This window comes from Chiloscyllium punctatum, chromosome 46 (genome assembly GCF_047496795.1).
Source record: "Chiloscyllium punctatum isolate Juve2018m chromosome 46, sChiPun1.3, whole genome shotgun sequence".
Taxonomy (NCBI): domain Eukaryota; kingdom Metazoa; phylum Chordata; class Chondrichthyes; order Orectolobiformes; family Hemiscylliidae; genus Chiloscyllium; species Chiloscyllium punctatum.
Window position 1 is genome coordinate 39,752,414 of NC_092784.1, and position 19,868 is coordinate 39,772,281.

Sequence of the window (19,868 nt, forward strand, 5' to 3'; positions counted from 1 at the left end):
GCTGAAGCCAAACGCCAACTCGAGGACACCTCTTCCTACTGCTCCCTCGACCATGACCCCACCCCCCATCACCAAACCATCATCTCCCAGACCATACAGAACCTCATCACCTCAGGAGATCTCCCACCCACAGCTTCCAACCTCATAGTCCGGGAACCCCGCACTGCCCGGTTCTACCTCCTTCCCAAGATCCACAAGCCTGACCACGCTGGCCGACTCATTGTCTCAGCATGCTCCTGCCCCACTGAACTCATCTCTACCTACCTTGACATTGTCCTATCCCCCCTAGTCCAGGAACTCCCCACATACGTTCGAGACACCACCCACGCCCTCCACCTCCTCCAAGACTTTCGTTTCCCCGGCCCCCAACGCCTTATCTTCACCATGGATACCCAATCCCTCTACACCTCCATTCGCCATGACCAGGGCCTCCAAGCCCTCCATTTTTTTCTCTCCAGACGTCCCCAACAGTACCCTTCCACCGACACTCTCATTCGTTTGGCCGAACTGGTCCTCACCCTTAACAATTTCTCCTTTGAATCCTCCCACTTCCTCCAGACCAAAGGCGTAGCCATGGGCACACGTATGGGCCCCAGCTATGCCTGTCTCTTTGTTGGCTACGTAGAACAGTTGATCTTCCGTAATTACACCGGCACCACTCCCCACCTCTTCCTCCACTACATTGATGACTGCATTGGCGCCACCTCGTGCTCCCGCGAGGAGGTTGAGCAATTCATCAACTTCACCAACACATTCCACCCTGACCTTAAATTTACCTGGACTATCTCTGACACCTCGCTCCCCTTCCTGGACCTCTCCATCTCCATTAGTGACGACCGACTTGACACTGGCATTTTTTACAAACCCACTGACTCCCATAGCTACCTGGATTACACCTCTTCCCACCCTATCTCTTGCAAAAATGCATCCCGTATTCCCAATTTCTCCGCCTCCGCCGTATCTGCTCCCAGGAGGACCAGTTCCACCATAGGACACACCAGATGGCCTCCTTCTTTAGAGACCGCAATTTCCCTTCCCACGTGGTTAAAGATGCCCTCCAACGCATCTCGTCCACATCCCGCACCTCCGCCCTCAGACCCCACCCCTCCAACCGTAACAAGGACAGAACGCCCCTGGTGCTCACCTTCCACCCTACAAACCTTCGCATCAACCAAATCATCCACCGACATTTCCGCCACCTCCAAAAAGACCCCACCACCAGGGATATATTTCCCTCCCCACCCCTTTCCGCCTTCCGCAAAGACTGTTCCCTCCGTGACTACCTGGTCAGGTCCACACCCCCCTACGACCCACCCTCCCATCCTGGCACTTTCCCCTGCCACCGCAGGAACTGTAAAACCTGTGCCCACACCTCCTTCCTCACCTCTATCCAAGGCCCTAAAGGAGCCTTCCACATCCATCAAAGTTTCACCTGCACATCCACCAATTTCATTTATTGTATCCGTTGCTCCTGATGTGGTCTCCTCTACATTGGGGAAACTGGGCGCCTCCTAGCAGAGCGCTTTAGGGAACATCTCCGAGACACCCGCACCAATCAACCAAACCGCCCCGTGGCCCAACATTTCAACTCCCCCTCCCACTCTGCCGAGGACATGGAGGTCCTGGGCCTCCTTCACCGCCGCTCCCTCACCACCAGACGCCTGGAGGAAGAAAGCCTCATCTTCCGCCTCAGAACACTTCAACCCCAGGGCATCAATGTGGACTTCAACAGCTTCCTCATTTCCCCTTCCCCCACCTCATCCTAGTTTCAAGCTTCCAGCTCAGTTACTGTCTCCTTGACTTGTCCGACCTGCCTATCTTCTTTTCCACCTATCCACTCCACCCTCTCCTCCCTGACCTATCACCTTCATCTCCTCCCCCACTCACCCATTGTACTCTATGCTACTCTCTCCCCACCCCCACCCTCCTCTAGCTTATCTCTCCACACTTCAGGCTCACTGCCTTTATTCCTGATGAAGGGCTTTTGCCCGAAACGTCGATTTCGCTGCTCGTTGGATGCTGCCTGAACTGCTGTGCTCTTCCAGCACCACTAATCCAGTATTTGGTTTTCAGCATCTGCAGTCATTGTTTTTACCTTGTTGACTGAATGGTAAGGTCCTTGGGAGTGTTGCTGAACAAAGAGACATTGGAGTGCAGGTGCATAGCTCCTTGAAAGTGGAGTCACAGGTACATAGGATAGTGAAGAAGGCATTTATTATACTTTCCTTTATTGGTCAGAGTATTGAGTACAGGAGTTGGGAGATCATGTTGCGGCTGTACAGGACATTGGTTAGGCCACTGTTGGAATATTGCATGCAATTCTGGTCTCCTTCCTATCGGAAAGATGTTGTGAAACTTGAAAGGGTTCAGAAAAGATTTACAAGGATGTTGCCAGAGTTGGAGGCTGGGGGTGTTTTCCCTGGAGCATCAGACGCTGAGGGGTGACCTTATAGTGGTTTACAAAATTATGAGGGGCATGGAGAAGGTAGATAGGCAAAGTCTTTTCCCTGGGTTTGGGGAGTCCAGAACTAGAGGGCATCGGTTTAGGGTGAGAGGGGAAAGATATAAAAGAGACCTAAGGGGCATCGTTTTCACGCAGAAGGTGGTACGTATATGGAATGAACTGCCAGAGGAAGTGGTGGAGGCTGGTACAATTGCAACATTTCAGAGGCATTTGGATGGGTATATGAATAGGAAGGGTTTGGAGGGATATGGGCCGGGTGCTGGCAGGTGGGACTAGATTGGGTTGGGATATCTGGTCGGCATGGACGGGTTGGACCGAAGGGTCTGTTTCCATGCTGTAAACCTCTATGACTCTATGACCAGGTTATAGTCCAACAGGTGTATTTGGAATCACTCGATTTCCTGGCACTGCTTCAAAAGCTACTGATTCCAAACAAACCTGTTGGACGATAACCTGGTGTTGTGTGATTTTAACTCTGAGCAAGGAAGGTTACCTCAGAGTACACCGGGATCTAGATCAGATGGGCCAATGGGCCGAGGAGTGGCTGATGGAGTTTAATTTAGATAAATGTAAGTTGCTGCATTTTGGAAAAAGCAAATCAGGGCAGGACTTACACATTTAATGGTAAGGTCCCGGGCAATGTTGCTGAACAAAAAAGCCTTGGAGTGCAAGTTCCTTGAAAGTGGAATCACCAGTTGACAGGATAGTGAAGAATACTGGATTAGTGGCGCTGGAAGAGCACAGCAGTTCAGGCAGCATCCAACGAGCAGCGAAATCGACGTTTCGGGAAAAAGCCCTTCATCAGGAAACGTCGATTTCGCTGCTCGTTGGATGCTGCCTGAACTGCTGTGCTCTTCCAGCACCACTAATCCAGTATTTGGTTTTCAGCATCTGCAGTCATTGTTTTTACCAGGATAGTGAAGAAGGCATTTGGTATGCTTTCCCTTATTGGTCAGAGCGTGAGTGTCGGAGTTGGGAGTCTTGTTACGGCTGTACAGGACATTGGTTCGGCTACTTTTGGAATATTGTCTCCAATTCTGGTCTCCCTCTGCTCCTTCATCAGGTGGTTGTGGAGAACACAATTGAAAGACAGAATTTATAGCAAAAGTTTACAGTGTGATGTAACTGAAAAATATCTTGATTGTTTGTTAAGTCTCTCATCTGTCAAAATGACCAAGTTAGTATCACTTCTTTCACATGTAAATCGCTCCGAAAGCTAGTGCTTCCAATTAAACCTGTTGGACTATAACCTGGTGTTGTATGATTTTTAACTTTGCACAAAGAAATGAAACTTGTTGGACCACAGCAGTGGTTCAAGAATGCAGCTGACCACCACCTTCTCAAGGGTAACTGGAGACAGCAGTGTGGCTCCTTGGTTAGCACTGCTGCCTCACAGTGCCAGGGACCCAAGTTCAATTCCACCACTGGGTAACTGTCTGTGTGGAGTTTGCACATTGTCCACATGGGATTCCTCTGGGTGCTCTGGATACTTTCTGCATTCCAAAATTGTGCAGATTTGGTGGATTAGCCTTGCTAAATTGCCTATTGTACCCAGGGCTGTGTAGGCAATGTGGATTATCTATGGGAAATGCAGGGATAGGGTATAAGGCTGGATCTGGGTGGAATGCTCTTGTGAGGGTCAATGTGGACTTGATGGGCTAAATGAACTGCTGCCACACTGTAGGGAGTCTATGAACTAGGGAACAGCAATAAGTGCTAGCCCAGCCAGCGATGCACAAATTACTGAATAAGAAAATGTTGAAATTCCATCTGACTAAATCCATGTTTCTCTCACATCTTTCTTTGATTTGCCTACATTACTCTTGCTACATATCCCTGGTCTATTGAAGAGCATTAAGGTGGATAAGTCCCCAGGGCCCAATGGTATCTACCTCAGATTATTGAGAGGCAAAAGGGAAGAGTGCTGGAGCCTTGACCAAGACTTGTCCTCATTAGCCACAGAAGAGGTCCTGAAGGACTGGCGAGTAGCTGATGTTATTCCTTTGTTCAGGAAGGGATAATCCAGGAAACAATAGACCGGTGAGTCTCACATCAGTGCTTGGGAAATTATTGGACAGACTTCTTTGGGATAGGACTTACACACATTTGGAAAGGCATGGCCTGATTATGGACAGTCAGCCTGACTTGGTGCAGGGCAGGCTAGGTCGAACAAACTTGGTTGAAGTTTTAGAGGAGGTGACAAAGGCAATCAATGACGGTAGTACAGTGGATGTTATCTAGATAGATTTTACTAAGACTTTCGACAAGGTCCCTCATGGTAAACTCATCCAGAAGATTAAGATACATGAGACACCTGGCCTCATGGATTCAGAATTGCCTCGCTCATACAAAGTGGTGGAAGGGTGTTTTACTGGCCAGAGGTCAATGACTAGTGGTGTTCCACAGGGATCTGTAAAGGGACCTCTATTTGCGATGATATGAATGAAAATGTAGATGGGTTGGTCAGTGAGATTGCAGGTGACACAAAGATCATTAGAATTGTGGATACTGTAGAAGGTCGTCAAAGGATACTCTGTGATATAGATCAGTTGCAGATGTGGATGGAGTTATGGCAGAAGGTGTTTACTCTGGGCAAGAGTGAGACTTTGGGAGGCCAAATGTTAAAGAAAAGTATACAGTTCATGGCAGGACCTTGAACAGCATTGACATGCAGAGAAGTGTTGGGGTTCAAGTCCATAGCTCCCTGAAAGTTGTCATGCTTGTCAAGTTGTCAAGTTGTCATAAGGTGGTGAAGGAGGTGTATGGCATGCTTGCCCTTATTGGTTAGAGAACTGAATACAAGATTCAGAATGTCATGTTGCAGATTTATAAGGCTTTGGTTAGGCCATACTTACAGTATTGCATTCAATTCTGGTTGTCACATTACAGGAGGCTTTGGAGAGGATGCAGGAGAGATTTACCAGGATGCTGCCTGGATGAACTATAAGGAGAAGCTGGACAAGTTAGGGCTGTTTTCTCTGGAGTGACAGAGGCTCGGGGAGACTTTTTTTACAGATAGTGATAGGAGACTGGAACAGGCTGCCAGGGATGGTGTTGGAGGCAGATACAATCAGGGCATTTAAGGGACTTTTAGATTGGCACATGAATATGCAAGGAATGGAGGGATATAGACCAAGGGCAGGCAGATGGGTTTAATTTAATGTGGTGTCATGTTTGGCACATCATGGGCCGAAGTGCCCGTTCCTGTGCTATGTTCCTTCAGTAGGTTATTTAATTGTCCACCACTTTTCATGACTGGATGTGACAGGACCACAGAGCTTAATTCTGATCCGTTGGTTGTGAGCTCACTTAGCCCTGACTATCACATGTTGCTTATCCTGTTTAGCAAGCAAGTAATCCTGTTTGGTAGCTTCACCAGGGTGAAGTCTCATTTATTTCAGTATGCCTAGTGCTGCTGTAGTATGATCTCCTGCACTCTACATTGAACCAGGGTTGGTCTCCTGGCTTGTTGATAATGTTGTGTGGGGGGGATATGCTGGGCCATGATGTTGCAGATTGTGCTGGGGTATGATTCTGCTGCTGTTGCAGATGGCACCCCGTGCCTCATGGATGCCCAGTTATAAGTTTCCAGTTTATTCACAATCTGTTCCATTTAGCATTGTGATCATGCTACACTACATAATACACAATATCCTAATGAGTACACATCCTTGACATTACCACAATGAGGGATACTGGGCAGGGAGTGGGATTTGATATGAACGCAAATGATTGTCCAAGATTGATTTGAATAATAGGGCAGGATTTGGGCTGATGTTGTTGCACTTCACTTCTTATATTCTCTCTCTCTGAATTTCTGATTTGACATTTACTGTGAGGTCACTGAGGAATTGGTGAGTTCAAAACTGTTTGAATCTCTTACCTGTTTCCAACGCCTATTAATGACAACAAGATTGGCATCCAGTGATGCACAGGATCTCTGGGCTTCTGTCCAATTCTTGCTTTCTAATGAAAAGTAATAACAGTTTCGTTGAAATCGCCTCCAGTCTTCAGGACACTCCCTCGATAGTTCTGTGAGGACATGGAAATAAATGTTTTGAGCCAACAGGGACACAGCAGTACCTCATTAATCTCTTCGCTCACTGAGGTTTTACCCAGTATTGTAACATTACTGGTTACACACCGGTTACACACCATACAGTGCCTTGCCCAAAGATATATTCAACACTGAGACTCACTATCCAAGGTTATGATGTTTGAATCTCAACTGAACTCGACCCAGTCGCCTTGCAGCACATACTGAGGCTGGAAAATCAGTTCACCCAACACAATGGTTTGTAACTGAAGTCCTGTAGATCCCAATCCCAGAAGCAACTCGCCAGTCCCAGGAATCACCAGGATCAGTTGACCTTGTAGCAGTTACTTAGAGAGAGCCAGAGGGGGAAGCAGTCAGAGAAGGATTTACAGCGGAGAAGATTTGGTAAGCAGGATAGAAAATGAGTGGGAAATATAGGGGCCTTGGGTAAGGGTGGTGTAGTGAAGCATGGCGAGGAGAGGCTGCAGAGGAAAGGGACATTTGAGAGCCTAGGGCATCACCTGAACAACAAGCTCAGTGTCATTCAATGACTCAGCTAAAAATCACTTGAGCCACTCCTTTAGGAATAAGCTGTTGAGAAGTTTCTAGGTTTGCTTTACACAGTTTAGTTTCATGAAGTATACATGGGGATGCTAGACTTCACCTGACAAAGGGGCAATACTCCAAAGCCTTGTGATTTCAAATACACCTTGTGGAAGATAGCCCAGTGTAGTGTGACGTCTAAGCTTTTCATGAAGATGGGTGAGAAGGGCTGCTTGTGGGCCATGCATTGACAGACTGTGGAAGTCTATAATTCTGCTCCTGTTGGTGGCCCATAGCATTTTGTGGATGCCCGGTTTTTGCCACCTGGGTTGCTCATGGACTTGGCCATTCTGCGCGGTGACAGTGCCAGACCCCACAATGGAGGGTGTTCTCAATGTGCTAATAGGAGTTTGATTTCTTCAGGACTGTTCCAGTGTTCATTCCTACATGTGTCACAGTGGAGAGACAAAATCTGTAATGCGTGGGCTGGGTGAGGAAGAGTAGCCTAACCAATGATTTCCTCACTGTTAAAGGGCAATTCTGGAGGTTTTCACACTCATCCACTGACTGTACCGCTGAGTAACAATAGACAGTGGGCTCTGAACCACAGCAGGTCACACTTTGTGCACTAGTACTTTCAGCCCATCCTCCCAGCACGATACAATGTCGAGTTGAAGGCTGAGTGGTGTGTGTGACACTGGGAGACACTCTTGTCCACTTGACCAAAAGCCATCATCCTTTGTGAAGACAGAGGTTAATGTTGAGGACTCGGAGAAATTCTCACATGACTAATTGCCCTGAATTGTCAATCTGATTGGTCAGTTCTGTTGACAATTGGACACTTTAAATACAGTTGATCAGGAATTTCGATGCTACATGGAGCTGAATAGGGTTCTGCAGCTTTCAATTTGCTGAGTCTTATCCTTACCAAAGTTGACAGCAGCATTTCACCTGATTTTATAACTGAAGACCTTACTGATCCACTTCAGAGATCATGAGTAAAGTTTGTGGGAGTGAGACAGACTACGTAGGTGCTAGCAAGTTCCTGCTGCCTCAAGCACACTGGATAACCAAGATTACTTTCCTTTGCTAACAACTTGTCCTCAGCATTTAACCCTTCAAACACGGCTAACCCTCTAATTAGTCAGACCTGACCTTAAATAAATAACTGAAGTTGTATTTGGGTCTGTCAGGGCACAAGCTCTGAGGAAATCTCCCAATGGAAGCTCAGAGTGGGGCCCAGACACCTCATTTAAATTCTCCGTGTCAGTTTCCCGTCCAAAATTGATGAAAAGTCCTGATCCCCATTTTACAAAAAGGCTACAGAGGCACTGGAGAATATGTGTGAAAGGTTCATGGGGACGATACAGAAGGTGAGAGGCTATTTCTATCGGGGCCCAGTCTTTTAGAAAACAGAAATCTGAGCAGGGATCCTGCAGAGACGTTGAAAATTATATATGGGTTTGACAACATAGATTTCAAGAAGATGTTTCCCTTTGTTAGGGATCAAAGATTAGAGGAGCTACAATACAGATCTTGCCACTACAATGAAACGGTTTCAACAAATGCCATAAATACATTACAGATGAAAGTAGATGAGCACATCAGGGGGAGTGGAATAGAGGTTACATTGAAAGAGGGAGTTGATGACAGGCTGGGAGATGTCTAAAATGAAGCATAAACATCAATGTGCATCAGTCAATCCAAAGAAAGTTCAAAAGGCATAATTTTATTGATATCACAAATGAAATTTCTTCAATATTATTCGCAATGATGTCCTGGTGATTCATCTTCAATTCCTGAAGAGACTGATGAAACCAGGGTGTGCTGACAAGGCAATGTGACACAGTGGGGCAAATGGAGGGACACTTTGATGTGCCATTCAGACAAAATGAAACTAAAGTGTGCACCATTTGACCTGATCCTCTCTGGATTCCTGGCTTCTGGTCATTAGCAGAGCCCTGGTCTTAGGCGATCGTAGTCACCCAGCAGTAGGGCCGTGGACTGTGTGGGTCAACTGCAGCGCAGTTTTTCTAAGTGGGCCAATGAGAAGACTCCTCTGGACACCAGCATTTGTTAATAAGACTGTTTGGCTGTTGAAAATTTCCTAGCAGTGTCACCAACGTAAGTAGTGAGCAGTAGCTCAGGAAGCACATGGTTGAATCTGATTAGCTACCCTCTGCTACCTGTCATTGTCAGTTAGAGATGGCATCATGACAGAATTTCCTCAATACAGTTAGATCAAATGTTGCTTCTGGTCTTCTCTCCAAGCCCATTTGCTCATTGTGGGATTAATCAGCCACTTGCCTCTGCTGTTGGAAAAATGTCAAAGAATCTGATAGGTTGCTGTAGGGGAGGAAAGTGACTGAACAGCTGACCCAAACTCCTACACGCGGAGGGATCCAAATAATCCCTAAAATAGGGATCTGATGGGGACTTACAGGCTTGATGTGCTCCCTCGCCCCACCGCACTGCAAACACTTCCTCTCCATGCACTCCCCCTCTACACACATCCCATCTTCCACACATCCCATCTTCCACACACACTTCCTCCCTTTCACACACACTCACCCCCCGCCACACACTCTCACCCCTTTCACACACACTCCCCACTTTCACACACATTCAACTCCCTCCACACACTTCTTCCTCCACATCCAGCCACCACTCCCCATCCCTTTACGTCTGGTTCCAATTTGCTTGTTTTCATAAAACAGCCTGAAGAAGCCAGAAACAAAAATTTTTAGAGCATTACTCCGCATCAAGCATCTCTTGTGCTCTCACTTCCTGGCGTACGTACCTTTTGATGTATTTGAGAGTTGTTGACTTTGCCAAATGATTTGCCAGGCTAGGTCTAGAAGGTGATTACCTCCACTCACAACCTATCACAGTCTGTACCTTCCAAGGCCACAAAATCCTGGAGTGAAACTCAAACCCGGACCATGTGGCTTGAGGTGAGGAATGATAAAAATTAAATCCTCCTCACTGAGGAGGGTTTGTCTACTGAGTTAGTATGGGTAAAAGTCATAAATAGGAAAGGAGCAGTCACTTTATTGGGAGTTTTCTATAAACCCTAATACCAACAGAGACAAGGAGGAGGTTGCGAGGCAGGAGTAACAGGGTTGTTGTCATGGGTGACTTCAATTTCCCTACTATTGATCGGAAACTCCTTAGTTCAAATAGTTTGGGTGGAGCAGTTTTTGTCAGGCGTGCCCAGGAAGGGCTTCTGACTCAATATGTGTATAGGCTGACTAGAGGAGATGCCATATAGGATTTGGTGCTTGGCAACAAACCAGGCCAGATGTCAGACCTCTCGGTGGGAGAGCATTTCGATGATAGTGATCACAACTCCCTAATCTTTACTATATTCATGGAGAGGGATAGGAGCAGACAGTATGGGGAAGTATTTAATTGGGGGAGGAGGAATTACAATGGTATTAAGCAGGAGCTGGGGTGCCTAAATTGGGAACAGATGTACTCAGGGAAATGCATGACTGAAATGTGGAGGTTGTTTAGGGAGCACTTGCTGATAGTGTTGGATAGGTTTGTCCCACCGAGGCAAGGAAGGCATGGTAGGGTGAAGGAACCTTGGGTGGCAAGGGATTTGGAACTTCCAGTCAAGAGGAAGAAGGAAGCTTACTTATGGTTGAGGAGAAAAAGATCAGACAGGGCTCTGGTAGGTTATAAGGCAGCCAGGAAGGAAGTGAAGAATGGGCTGAGGAGAGCTAGAAGGGGGCATGACAAACCTTCAACAGGTAGGATTAAGGAAAGCCCTAAGGCATTCTACACTTACGTGAGTGACAACAGGATGGCCAGAGTGAGAGTAGGGCTGATCAGGGATAATGGAGGGAACTAGTGCCTGGAGTCGGAGGAGGTAGGGGAGGTTCTTAATGCATATTTTGCTTCAGTGTTCACTGCTGAGAGGAATCTTGACATTTGTGAAGACAGCGTGAAACAGGCTGATATGCTCAAACAGATTGATGTTAAGAAGGAGGATGTGCTGAACATTTTGAAAAACATAAGGACAGATAAGTCCCCTGGGCGCGATGGGATATACCCCAGGTTACCAGAAGTGAGGGAAGAAATTGCTGCGCCTTTTGGCGATGATCTTTGCCTCCTCATTGTCCATTGGAGTAGTGTCAGATGAGAGGGATACAAATCAAGAAAAGGAACAGGGATAATCCTGGGAATTACAGACCAGTCAACCTTACATCTGTGGTGGGAAAATTATTGGAGAGGATTCTGAGAGACAGGATTTATGATTTGGGCAGCACGTTGGTCAGTGGTCAGCACTGCTGCCTCACAGCACCTGGGACCCAGGTTCAACTTTAGCCTCGGGCAGTCTGTGTGGAGTTAACACATTCTCCCTGAGTGTGTGTGGGTTTCTTCCCACAATCCAAAGATGTGCACGTTAGGTCAAATGGCCATGCTAAATTACCCACAATGTTAGGGGATGCATAAGATTAGGTGCATTTGTCAGGGGTAAATGTAGGGTAAGGGAATGGGTCTGGGTGGGTTACTCTTTGGAGTGTCAGTGTGCACTGTTGAGCCAAATAGCCTGTTTCCACACTATAGGAATTCTATGATTACTTGGAAAACCATAGTTTGATTAGAGATAGTCAACATGGCTTCATGCTTCATAAGCATTATTTAATTCTTTAAGGAGATTGATGAAGGTAGAACGGTGGATATGGTGTACCTGGATCTTAGCAAGGTGTTTGATAAGGTTCCCCATGGTAGGCTCATTCAGAAATGAGGAGGCATGGGATATGGGGAAACTTAGCTAACTGGATAAAGAACTGGCAAGCCCATAGAAGACAGAGGGTGCCAGTAAAGGGATAGTATTCAGCCTGGAGCTCGGTGGCCAGGCGTGTGTCACAGGGATTTGTTCCAGGACCTCTGCGCCTTGTGAATTTTATAAATGAATTGGATGAAAGTAGAAGGGTGGGTAAGTTTGCCGATGACAAGAAGGTTGGTGGAGTGGCGAATAGCATGGAGGGCTGATTTAGGTTGGAATGGGACATTGACAGGATGCAGAATGGACTAACATGTGGTGGATGGAGTTCAACCTGGAAAAGTGTGAAGTGATTCATTTTGGAAGGTAAAATTTTAATACAAAGTTAAAGGCAGGATTCTGGGCAGTACAGAATTCTTGGTACAGAGAAATCTCGGGGTCCATGTCTGTAGATCCCTCAAAGTTGCCAACCAACTTGATAAGGTTATTAAGAAGGCTTGTGGTATATTGGCTTTCATTAGCATGGGGATTGGGTTTAAGAGCCGCGAGGTCATTGAATCCTATTGATTGGGATTCACTTAGTGTTCTTCTCTAGTTGGAGAAGAATTTGTATGGTGCACCCAGGAGGGTTTTATAGAGCAGTCTGTAAATAGTCCAACTCAGGATAGAGCCATACTGGAACTGGTGTTGGGGAATGAGCCCAGCAAGGGGGTTTGAATTTTCACTAGGGGATTACTCTGGGAATTGTTATGAAGATGTGGGTATACTTTACCTTTAAAAGAGTTAAGAGCTAGCAGAACTACCTGACAGCACCAAGTGTTCAGAATAAGGTAACAATGTAACACTTGGTCGAAAGCTAGATTATCTGGGTTGCCTGGAAATGACAAAGCAGATTCGAATTAGGCCAATCAATTTAAATTATGCCCCCCAAAAATACCAAACTCCAATCAAGTTTGAATTCAGCATATTGACAACCTGATGCTTTGGAGGTATAAAGACCAGGGAAAACTAAAAAGATGGGGAGCTACCAAGCCACCAGTGTCTGCAGACTGCTCGAAGACAAGCTCTCTTAAAGGTACCTTTATCGATCAGTAACCTGTGAGACAGAAACTCCCAAGAAGAAGAAAAGAAGACCAAGGAAGAGAAGGTCCGACATCTGGCTGGCTTTGAAAACTTGAAGTTTTGATAAATCTTAGTAGGGTGGTTTTATTGGACTAGTATTGTAGAAGGGGAAGGTAAAAGATAGGTTAGAGGAAGGAGTTGTAAATAGTTGTTAGTTAATTATTCTCTGTTATACCTTAAGAAATAAAGTTGTTAATTTTTACTTTAAATAAATCTTGGCCTCTCAAATTTTCAGATTATTGCACGGGATAAACTTTTTTTTGTGTTGCTGGTTTAAATTAAGCAGGAAGGGTTTACCCCATGTCGTAACAGTTTGGGGGCTCGTTGTCAGAATTTTAACTTGTTCAGACACAATTGAATAAATCTGGGAATACGAAAAATCCCAGCAGATTTAAACACTTGCAGGTTAGTGTCCTTTAACACAGATGAAGTCCTGGAGGACTGGAGAATTGCTAATTTTGTGACCTTGTTTAAGAAGGATAGCAGGAATAATCCAGGTAATTATTGACCAGTGAGCCTGATGTCAATGGTAGGGAAACTGCTGGAGAAGATACTGAGGGATAGGATTTATTTACATTTGGAAGAAAATGGGCTTATCAGTGACAGGCAACATGGTTTTGTGCAGGGAAGGTCATAGTTTACCAACTTAATAGAATTTCTTGAGGAAGTGAGAAAGTTAATTGATGAGGGCTGTAGGTGTCATATACATGGACTTCAGTAAAGCTTTTGATAAGGTTCCCCATGGTAGGCTGATAGAGAAAGTGATTTTGCAAGGGTCCAGGGTGTACTAGCTAGGTAGATAGAAAACTGACTGGGCAGTAGGAGACAGAGAGTAGTCATGGAAGGGAATTTCTCAAAATGGAGAACTGTTTCCAGTGGTGTTTCACAGGGATCCATGTTGGGACCACTGTTGTTTGTGATAGACATAAATGATCTGGAGAAAGATATAAGTAGTCTGATTTGCAAGTTTGCAGATGACAGTAAGATTGGCAGAGTGGCAGATCATGAAGGGGACTGCCTGAGAATGCAGCAGAATAGAGATAGATTGGAGAGTTGGGCAGATGGAGTTCAATCGGGCAAATGCAAGATGATGCATTTTGGAAGATCCAATTTAAGAGCTAACTATAGGGTCAATGGAAATGCCCTGAGGAAAATTGATATACAGAGAGATTTGTGTTTGCAGGTCCATTGTACCTTGAAGGTGGCAATGCAGGTCGATAGAGTGGTCAAGAAGGCAAATGACATGCTTTCCTTCATCTGTCAGGGTATTGAGTACAAGAGTTGGCAGGTCATGTTACCATTGTATAGGACTTTGGTTCAGTCACATTTGGAACACTGCATATAGTTCTGGATGCCACATTACCAGAAGGATGTGGATGCTTTGGAGACGGTGCAGAGAGGGCTCACCAGGAATGGAGGGCGCTAGATATGAAGAGAGGTTGAGTAGATTAGGATTATTTTCATTAGAAAGATGGAGGTTGGGGGTGTGTGGGGGGTGGGGGGGGGTGCGGTACCGTATTAAGGTCTACAAAATCATCAGAGGTATAGACAAGGTGGATAGCAAAAAGCTTGTTCCCTAGAGTGGGGGACTAAATTACCGGTTCATGGTGAGAGGGCAAAATGTTTTTGAAGCTGTGCGCGAAACGCTTTTTATGCAGAGGATGGTGGGTGACTGGAATGCACTGCCAGCAGAGGTGGTAGAGGTGAGCATGATAGCGTCAGTTCAGATGAATCTAGACAGATACATGATACAGATCCTTAGCAAATAGACATGGGTTGGCACAGTGGCTCAGTGGATAGCACTGCTGCCTCACAGTGCCATGGACCCAGGTTCAATTCCAGCCTCTGACGACTATCTCTGTGGAGTTTTCACATTCTCCCCATGTCTGCATGGGTTTCCTCCAAGTGCTCCCACTTTCTCCCACAATCCAAAGATGTGCAAGTTAGGTGAATTGGCCATGTACATTGCCCATAGTGTTCAAGGAGTATAGGTTACGTGCATTTGGGGTAAATGTAGAGTAATAGGGTAGAGGAATGAGTCTGGGTGGGTTACTCTTTGGACAGTCAGTGTGGACATGTTAGGCCAAATGGCCTGTTTCCAATTGTAGGGATATAGGTTTAGATAGAGGATCTGGATTGGCACAGGCTTGGAGGGTTGAAGAACCTGTTCATGTGTTGTAATTTCTTTGTTCCTTGTTATGCTGCAGCTCTTTTCAGTCCTGGTTAGTCCACACTTGGAATACTGTGTTCAGTTCTGGTCACCTCATTAGAGGAAGGATGTGGAAGCTTTAGAGAGGGTGCAGAGGAGATTTCCCAGAATGCTGCTGAGACTGGAGGGCATGTCTTATGAACAAAGGTTGGGGGAGCCAGGGCTTTTCAGGTTAGTGCAAAGAAGGATGAGAGGTGACTTCTCAGAGGTGTACAAGATGATGAAAGGCATCATCTGGATAAAGTGAATAGTAAGAGATTTTTTTCCCAGGGCAGAAATGGCAATCACAAAGGGGCATAATTTTAATGTGATTGGAGGAAGGTTTAGAGGAGAGGTCAGAAGTCAGTTCTTTACAGAGGGCGGTGGGTGCATGGAATGCACTGCCAGCAGTGGTAGTAGTTGAGTCAGATACATTAAGCGACTTTTGATTAGGCAAATGGGTGATAGCAAAATGAAGTTATGAAAGTTAATTTGATTTTAAGAGTAGGATAAAAGGTCGGCACAACATCGAGGGCCGAAGAGCCTGTGCTGTGCTGTATTATGTCCTAAAAACTGCACAAGAGCTTCCAACCCAGGAATACAGAAAGGAGGAAATCATTTACTGATATTATCACAGCACATAGAAGCACATTTTGCATGAAAAACTGGTAATAACTATTTGTGCTGTATTATCAATTCACTTGGTGCTATGGAAAATAAAGAGCATGAAACCAAGGGAAGGGTTAAAGCATGGTTAAAGCACTGCTGATCTGTTGCAAGCGGTCTGTGGAATGCAAGATGGGATAAGAATAATGGAATGCTCTTACACCAATTAGCAGAGTAAGGTTGAGGCTGAAAGGTCGCTTTGGCAAGATGAGATAACACAGTTAGTAAAGTTAATCTCACTTGCTAAGTATCATAACAGCAGGATTGGGACCATAAATATTTGGGACATAACATTAAATATCAAATTAATAGTTAGTAGAGTCAACCTGCTTGAGACTATTGACGATAAATACCTAATCATGACATTAGAAAAATATTAAGTAGGGTCTGGAATGAAAGACCTTTGTTGCAAAAGCTGACACTAAATATCTAATCGTGACATTAGAATAACGTTAAGTAGAATGTAGGAAAAACTATAGGGGCACAACTAAAGAGATAATGGGAACTAACATCACTGGTTTATCATGTAGCTAGAGTGAGGAACTTTAATTAATGTAGTTGGACATGCTAATAAGCTAACAGAAACATGATAAAAAAGATACAAAAAAACCACAGACCCTGAGGTTCATGGGCATTCGAGTATCTGCTTTCTGTGTGTCACAGTTTTTTGTTTGTAAATAGAAAGACCTACTTCCTGAAGAACTCTCAGCGTTTCCTGGTGATTCTCTACATTTTCTCCACGACAATCCCAGTGCTTACCAATTTGATAGATGTTTTACTCTGTAACAGTAAGAGTAACTTACTCTTCTTCAGCTGTGAAATACCATTCCAAAGTTCATCAAGTGATCTGTTAGTCTTCTCAGTTAATCCTGTAACTGAAAGAGGAACAACAATTTAGATGACATGATGGTCTAACTCTAAGAGGTCATCATCAGCATCCTGTGGCAGATGCTTTATGGTCTAAATCAGAAATGAAAAATCAGCATAAAGTGACTGTCCTTCCCTCTGTTCCTATTCTGATTCTTTGAAGTGTGATGTACATGATCAGAACACAGGGTTTTTACGTTTTCACATAAATATTGGTGAATGTTTCCCAAAGTACAGAGGATGGCAGGACTATCCTATAAGGAGAGCTTGATTCAACAGGGCCTGTATTCACTTGAGTTTAGAAGGCTGAGAGGGGATCTGGTTCCAACAGGGATGGACAGACTAGATGTAGAAAGGATATTTTCCTCATTGTGAAGTCTAAAACAAGGGGGGCACAGTCTCAGATACAGGGTGGACCATGTAGGATTTAGATCAGGAAACATTTCTTCACTTAGAGGCTGGTCAATCTGTGGCATATGTTGGCACAGAAGGCTGTGGCAATTGGTCACTGAATCTATTCAAAAAAGAGATTTTAAACACCTCCACAGATCTCGATAACTCATCACCAAGTCACTATTGCCTTACACATGGTTAGAACTTGACTAGTCCAGCTTCCTCACAGCCAGCTCTCAGAGCGAACAGCATGATATTTCTTACACTTCTGTTTATATCTGTCAGCCAGGGGTCCCTGATTTTACAGGTTAACAGCCTCAATCAGGGAACTCATATTCTATGAGTCCTACTGGCTGACCTTATTCCAATCACTATACCCTTCCCCCTCTAAGTCCAGGAATGTAGGCATGTTCTTTTTCTCATAGCCTTTCCTGGGGATTTTTCACACTGGATACGGTTCCTCCGACTCAGCATCGGATATGGGCAGGACGTACTGGACTGTAGTCTGCCTCTTGGACTTGGAGTGTCTCAGAAGATCAAGGCTTCCATGATGTGACATCTACTGTGTCTGACTCAGAGTCCAAGGTTTCTTCAATATGAGGCAGTGGGAGTGATCCCGTGGGTTCTGACAACCTTCCTGGCTGTTCTGATCAGCCGGGTATGTTGAGGAAAGCTTGTCTGCTGAGTCAGTATGGATGGAAGTTAGGAACAGCAAAGGAGCAGCCACCTCATTGGGGGTTTTCTACAGACCCTCTAATAGCAGTAGAGAGATTGAAGATCTCATAGGCTGGTAGATTTTGGAAAAATGCAGATGTAGCAGGGTTGTTGTTATGGATGATTTCAACTTTCCCAACATCAACTGGAGCTTCCTTAGTGCAGATGGTTTCGATGGAGCCATTTTTGTCAGGTGTGTTCAGGAGGCTTTCCTTGCTCAGTATGCAGACAGGTTGACAAGGGGAGAGGCCATTTTGGATTTGGTGCTTGGCAATGAACCAGGACAGGTATCAGATCTCACAGTGGGAGAGCACTTTGGTGAGTGACCACAACGGCCTCACATTTACTATAGCCATGGAGAGGGAAAGGAGCAGTTACCATGGCAAAATATTTAATTGGGGAAAAGGAAATTATTACATTATCAGACATGAGTTGGGAAGTACAGATTGGGAGCGATTGTTCCACAGAAAGGGCACAACAGATATGTGGAAACTGTTTCAGGAACAGTTGCAAGTGATGCATAAATTTGTTCCTCTGAGGCAGGCAAGAGGGGGTAAGATTAAAGAGCCTTGGATAACGAGAACAGAGGTGCTTCTCGTCAAAAGGAAGAAAACAGCTTCTGTAAGGTGGAGGAAGCAAGGATTTAGCACAGCTTTAGAGGTTTACAGGTTTACTAGAAAGAAGCTCAATAATGGATTGAGGAGAGCCAGGAGGGGGCGCAATCCTTCCCTCCTTGGCAGGAAGGATTAGGGAGAACCCAAAGGCATTTTACTCATACATGAGGATGAGAGAATGATCAGGGAGAAGGCAGGATCAGTCACGGATAGCCTAGAGAACTTGTGCGTGGAGTCTGAGCAGATAAGGGAACCCGAAATGAGATTTTTGCTTCAGTTTTCACTGAGGAAAGGGACCTTGTTCTGAATGAGAACTTTGAGGAGCTGGGAAACAGGCTTGAACAGATAGAGATCGAGGAGGATGATGTGCTGGAAATTTTGGCAAACATTAAGACTGCTAAGTCCTCAGGCCCAGACCAGATTTATCTTAGGTTGCTCCGGGAAGTGAAAAAGGAGGTTGCTAAGCTGCTGGTGAACATATTTGCCTCCTCACTCTCCATGGGAGTCGTACTGGAGGATTGGAGGGAGGTGAATGTTGTTCCTCTTTTCAAGAAAGGTAATAAGGAAATCCCTGGCAATTACAGACCAGTCAGTCTTACATCTGTGGTCAGCAAGGTTTTGGAAAGAATTCTGAGGGATAGGATTTATGACTATTTGGAAAAGCACAGCATGATTAAAAGCAGTCAGCACGGCTTTGAAGGGGGCAGGTCATGCCTCACCAATCTTATTGAGTTCTTTAAGGAGGTGATGAAACAGGTTGACGATGGTTGGACAGTGGCATTGATGTATATGCACTTCAGCAACCATTTGATAAGGTCTCCCATGGTAGGCTTATTAATAAAGTCAGGAGGTATGGGATACAGGGAGATTTGGCTATCTGGATTCAGAATTGGTTGGTTGATAGAAGGCAGAGAGCGGTTGTAGATGGAAAGTATTGTGTCTGGAGGTCATTGGTGAGTGGTGTTCTGAAGGGCTCTGTTCTTTGTCTCTGCTCTTTGTAGTTTTTATAAATGACTTGGATAAGGAGGTTGACAGGTAGGCTAGTAAATTTGCCAATGACACAAAGGATGGAGGTGTCATTGATAGTATCGAGGGTTGTTGAAGGCTGCAGTGTGTCATTGACAGGATGCAGAGCTGGGTGAGAAATGGCAGATGGAGTTCAACCTGGATAAATGCGAAGTGATGCAAAAGTGCATCAACTCATATTGCCAGTGGGTTATAGAAAGATGAAGTTGCGAGGTAGTGCATCAGCGACCAACAGGGATGAGAAAAACAGAAGCTAAAATACAAAAGTATTTTTACTGGCCTGGACTGCACAAGGTTGTAGCTGAATTTTCCCAGATATGTCATACATGTCAGGTAATTGGAAAACCACAGGCAGAAATAAAACCTGGACTTTTAATACCTATTCTAGCATTTGAGGAACCTTTTACAAGATTCTTAATTGATTGCGTAGGACCCCTACCTCTAACAAAACAGTGGGAATCAGTATTTGTTAACAATAATGGACGTGTCGACTAGATTTC

The 19,868-nt window shown here is 45.1% G+C and overlaps 1 protein-coding gene across 1 annotated transcript in view; it reads right to left on the reverse strand.

Moving 5' to 3' along the window:
- Window positions 1-19,868, reverse strand: part of LOC140467904 (CD209 antigen-like protein C) — a 79,453-nt gene that overhangs the window by 16,468 nt on the left and 43,117 nt on the right. The window contains exons 5-6 of the mRNA XM_072563980.1: window positions 16,558-16,629; window positions 6,348-6,496 (exon numbers count right to left, since the gene is read on the reverse strand). Coding sequence (XP_072420081.1) covers window positions 6,348-6,496; window positions 16,558-16,629 — 221 coding nt within the window. The remainder of the gene's footprint in view (window positions 1-6,347; window positions 6,497-16,557; window positions 16,630-19,868) is intronic.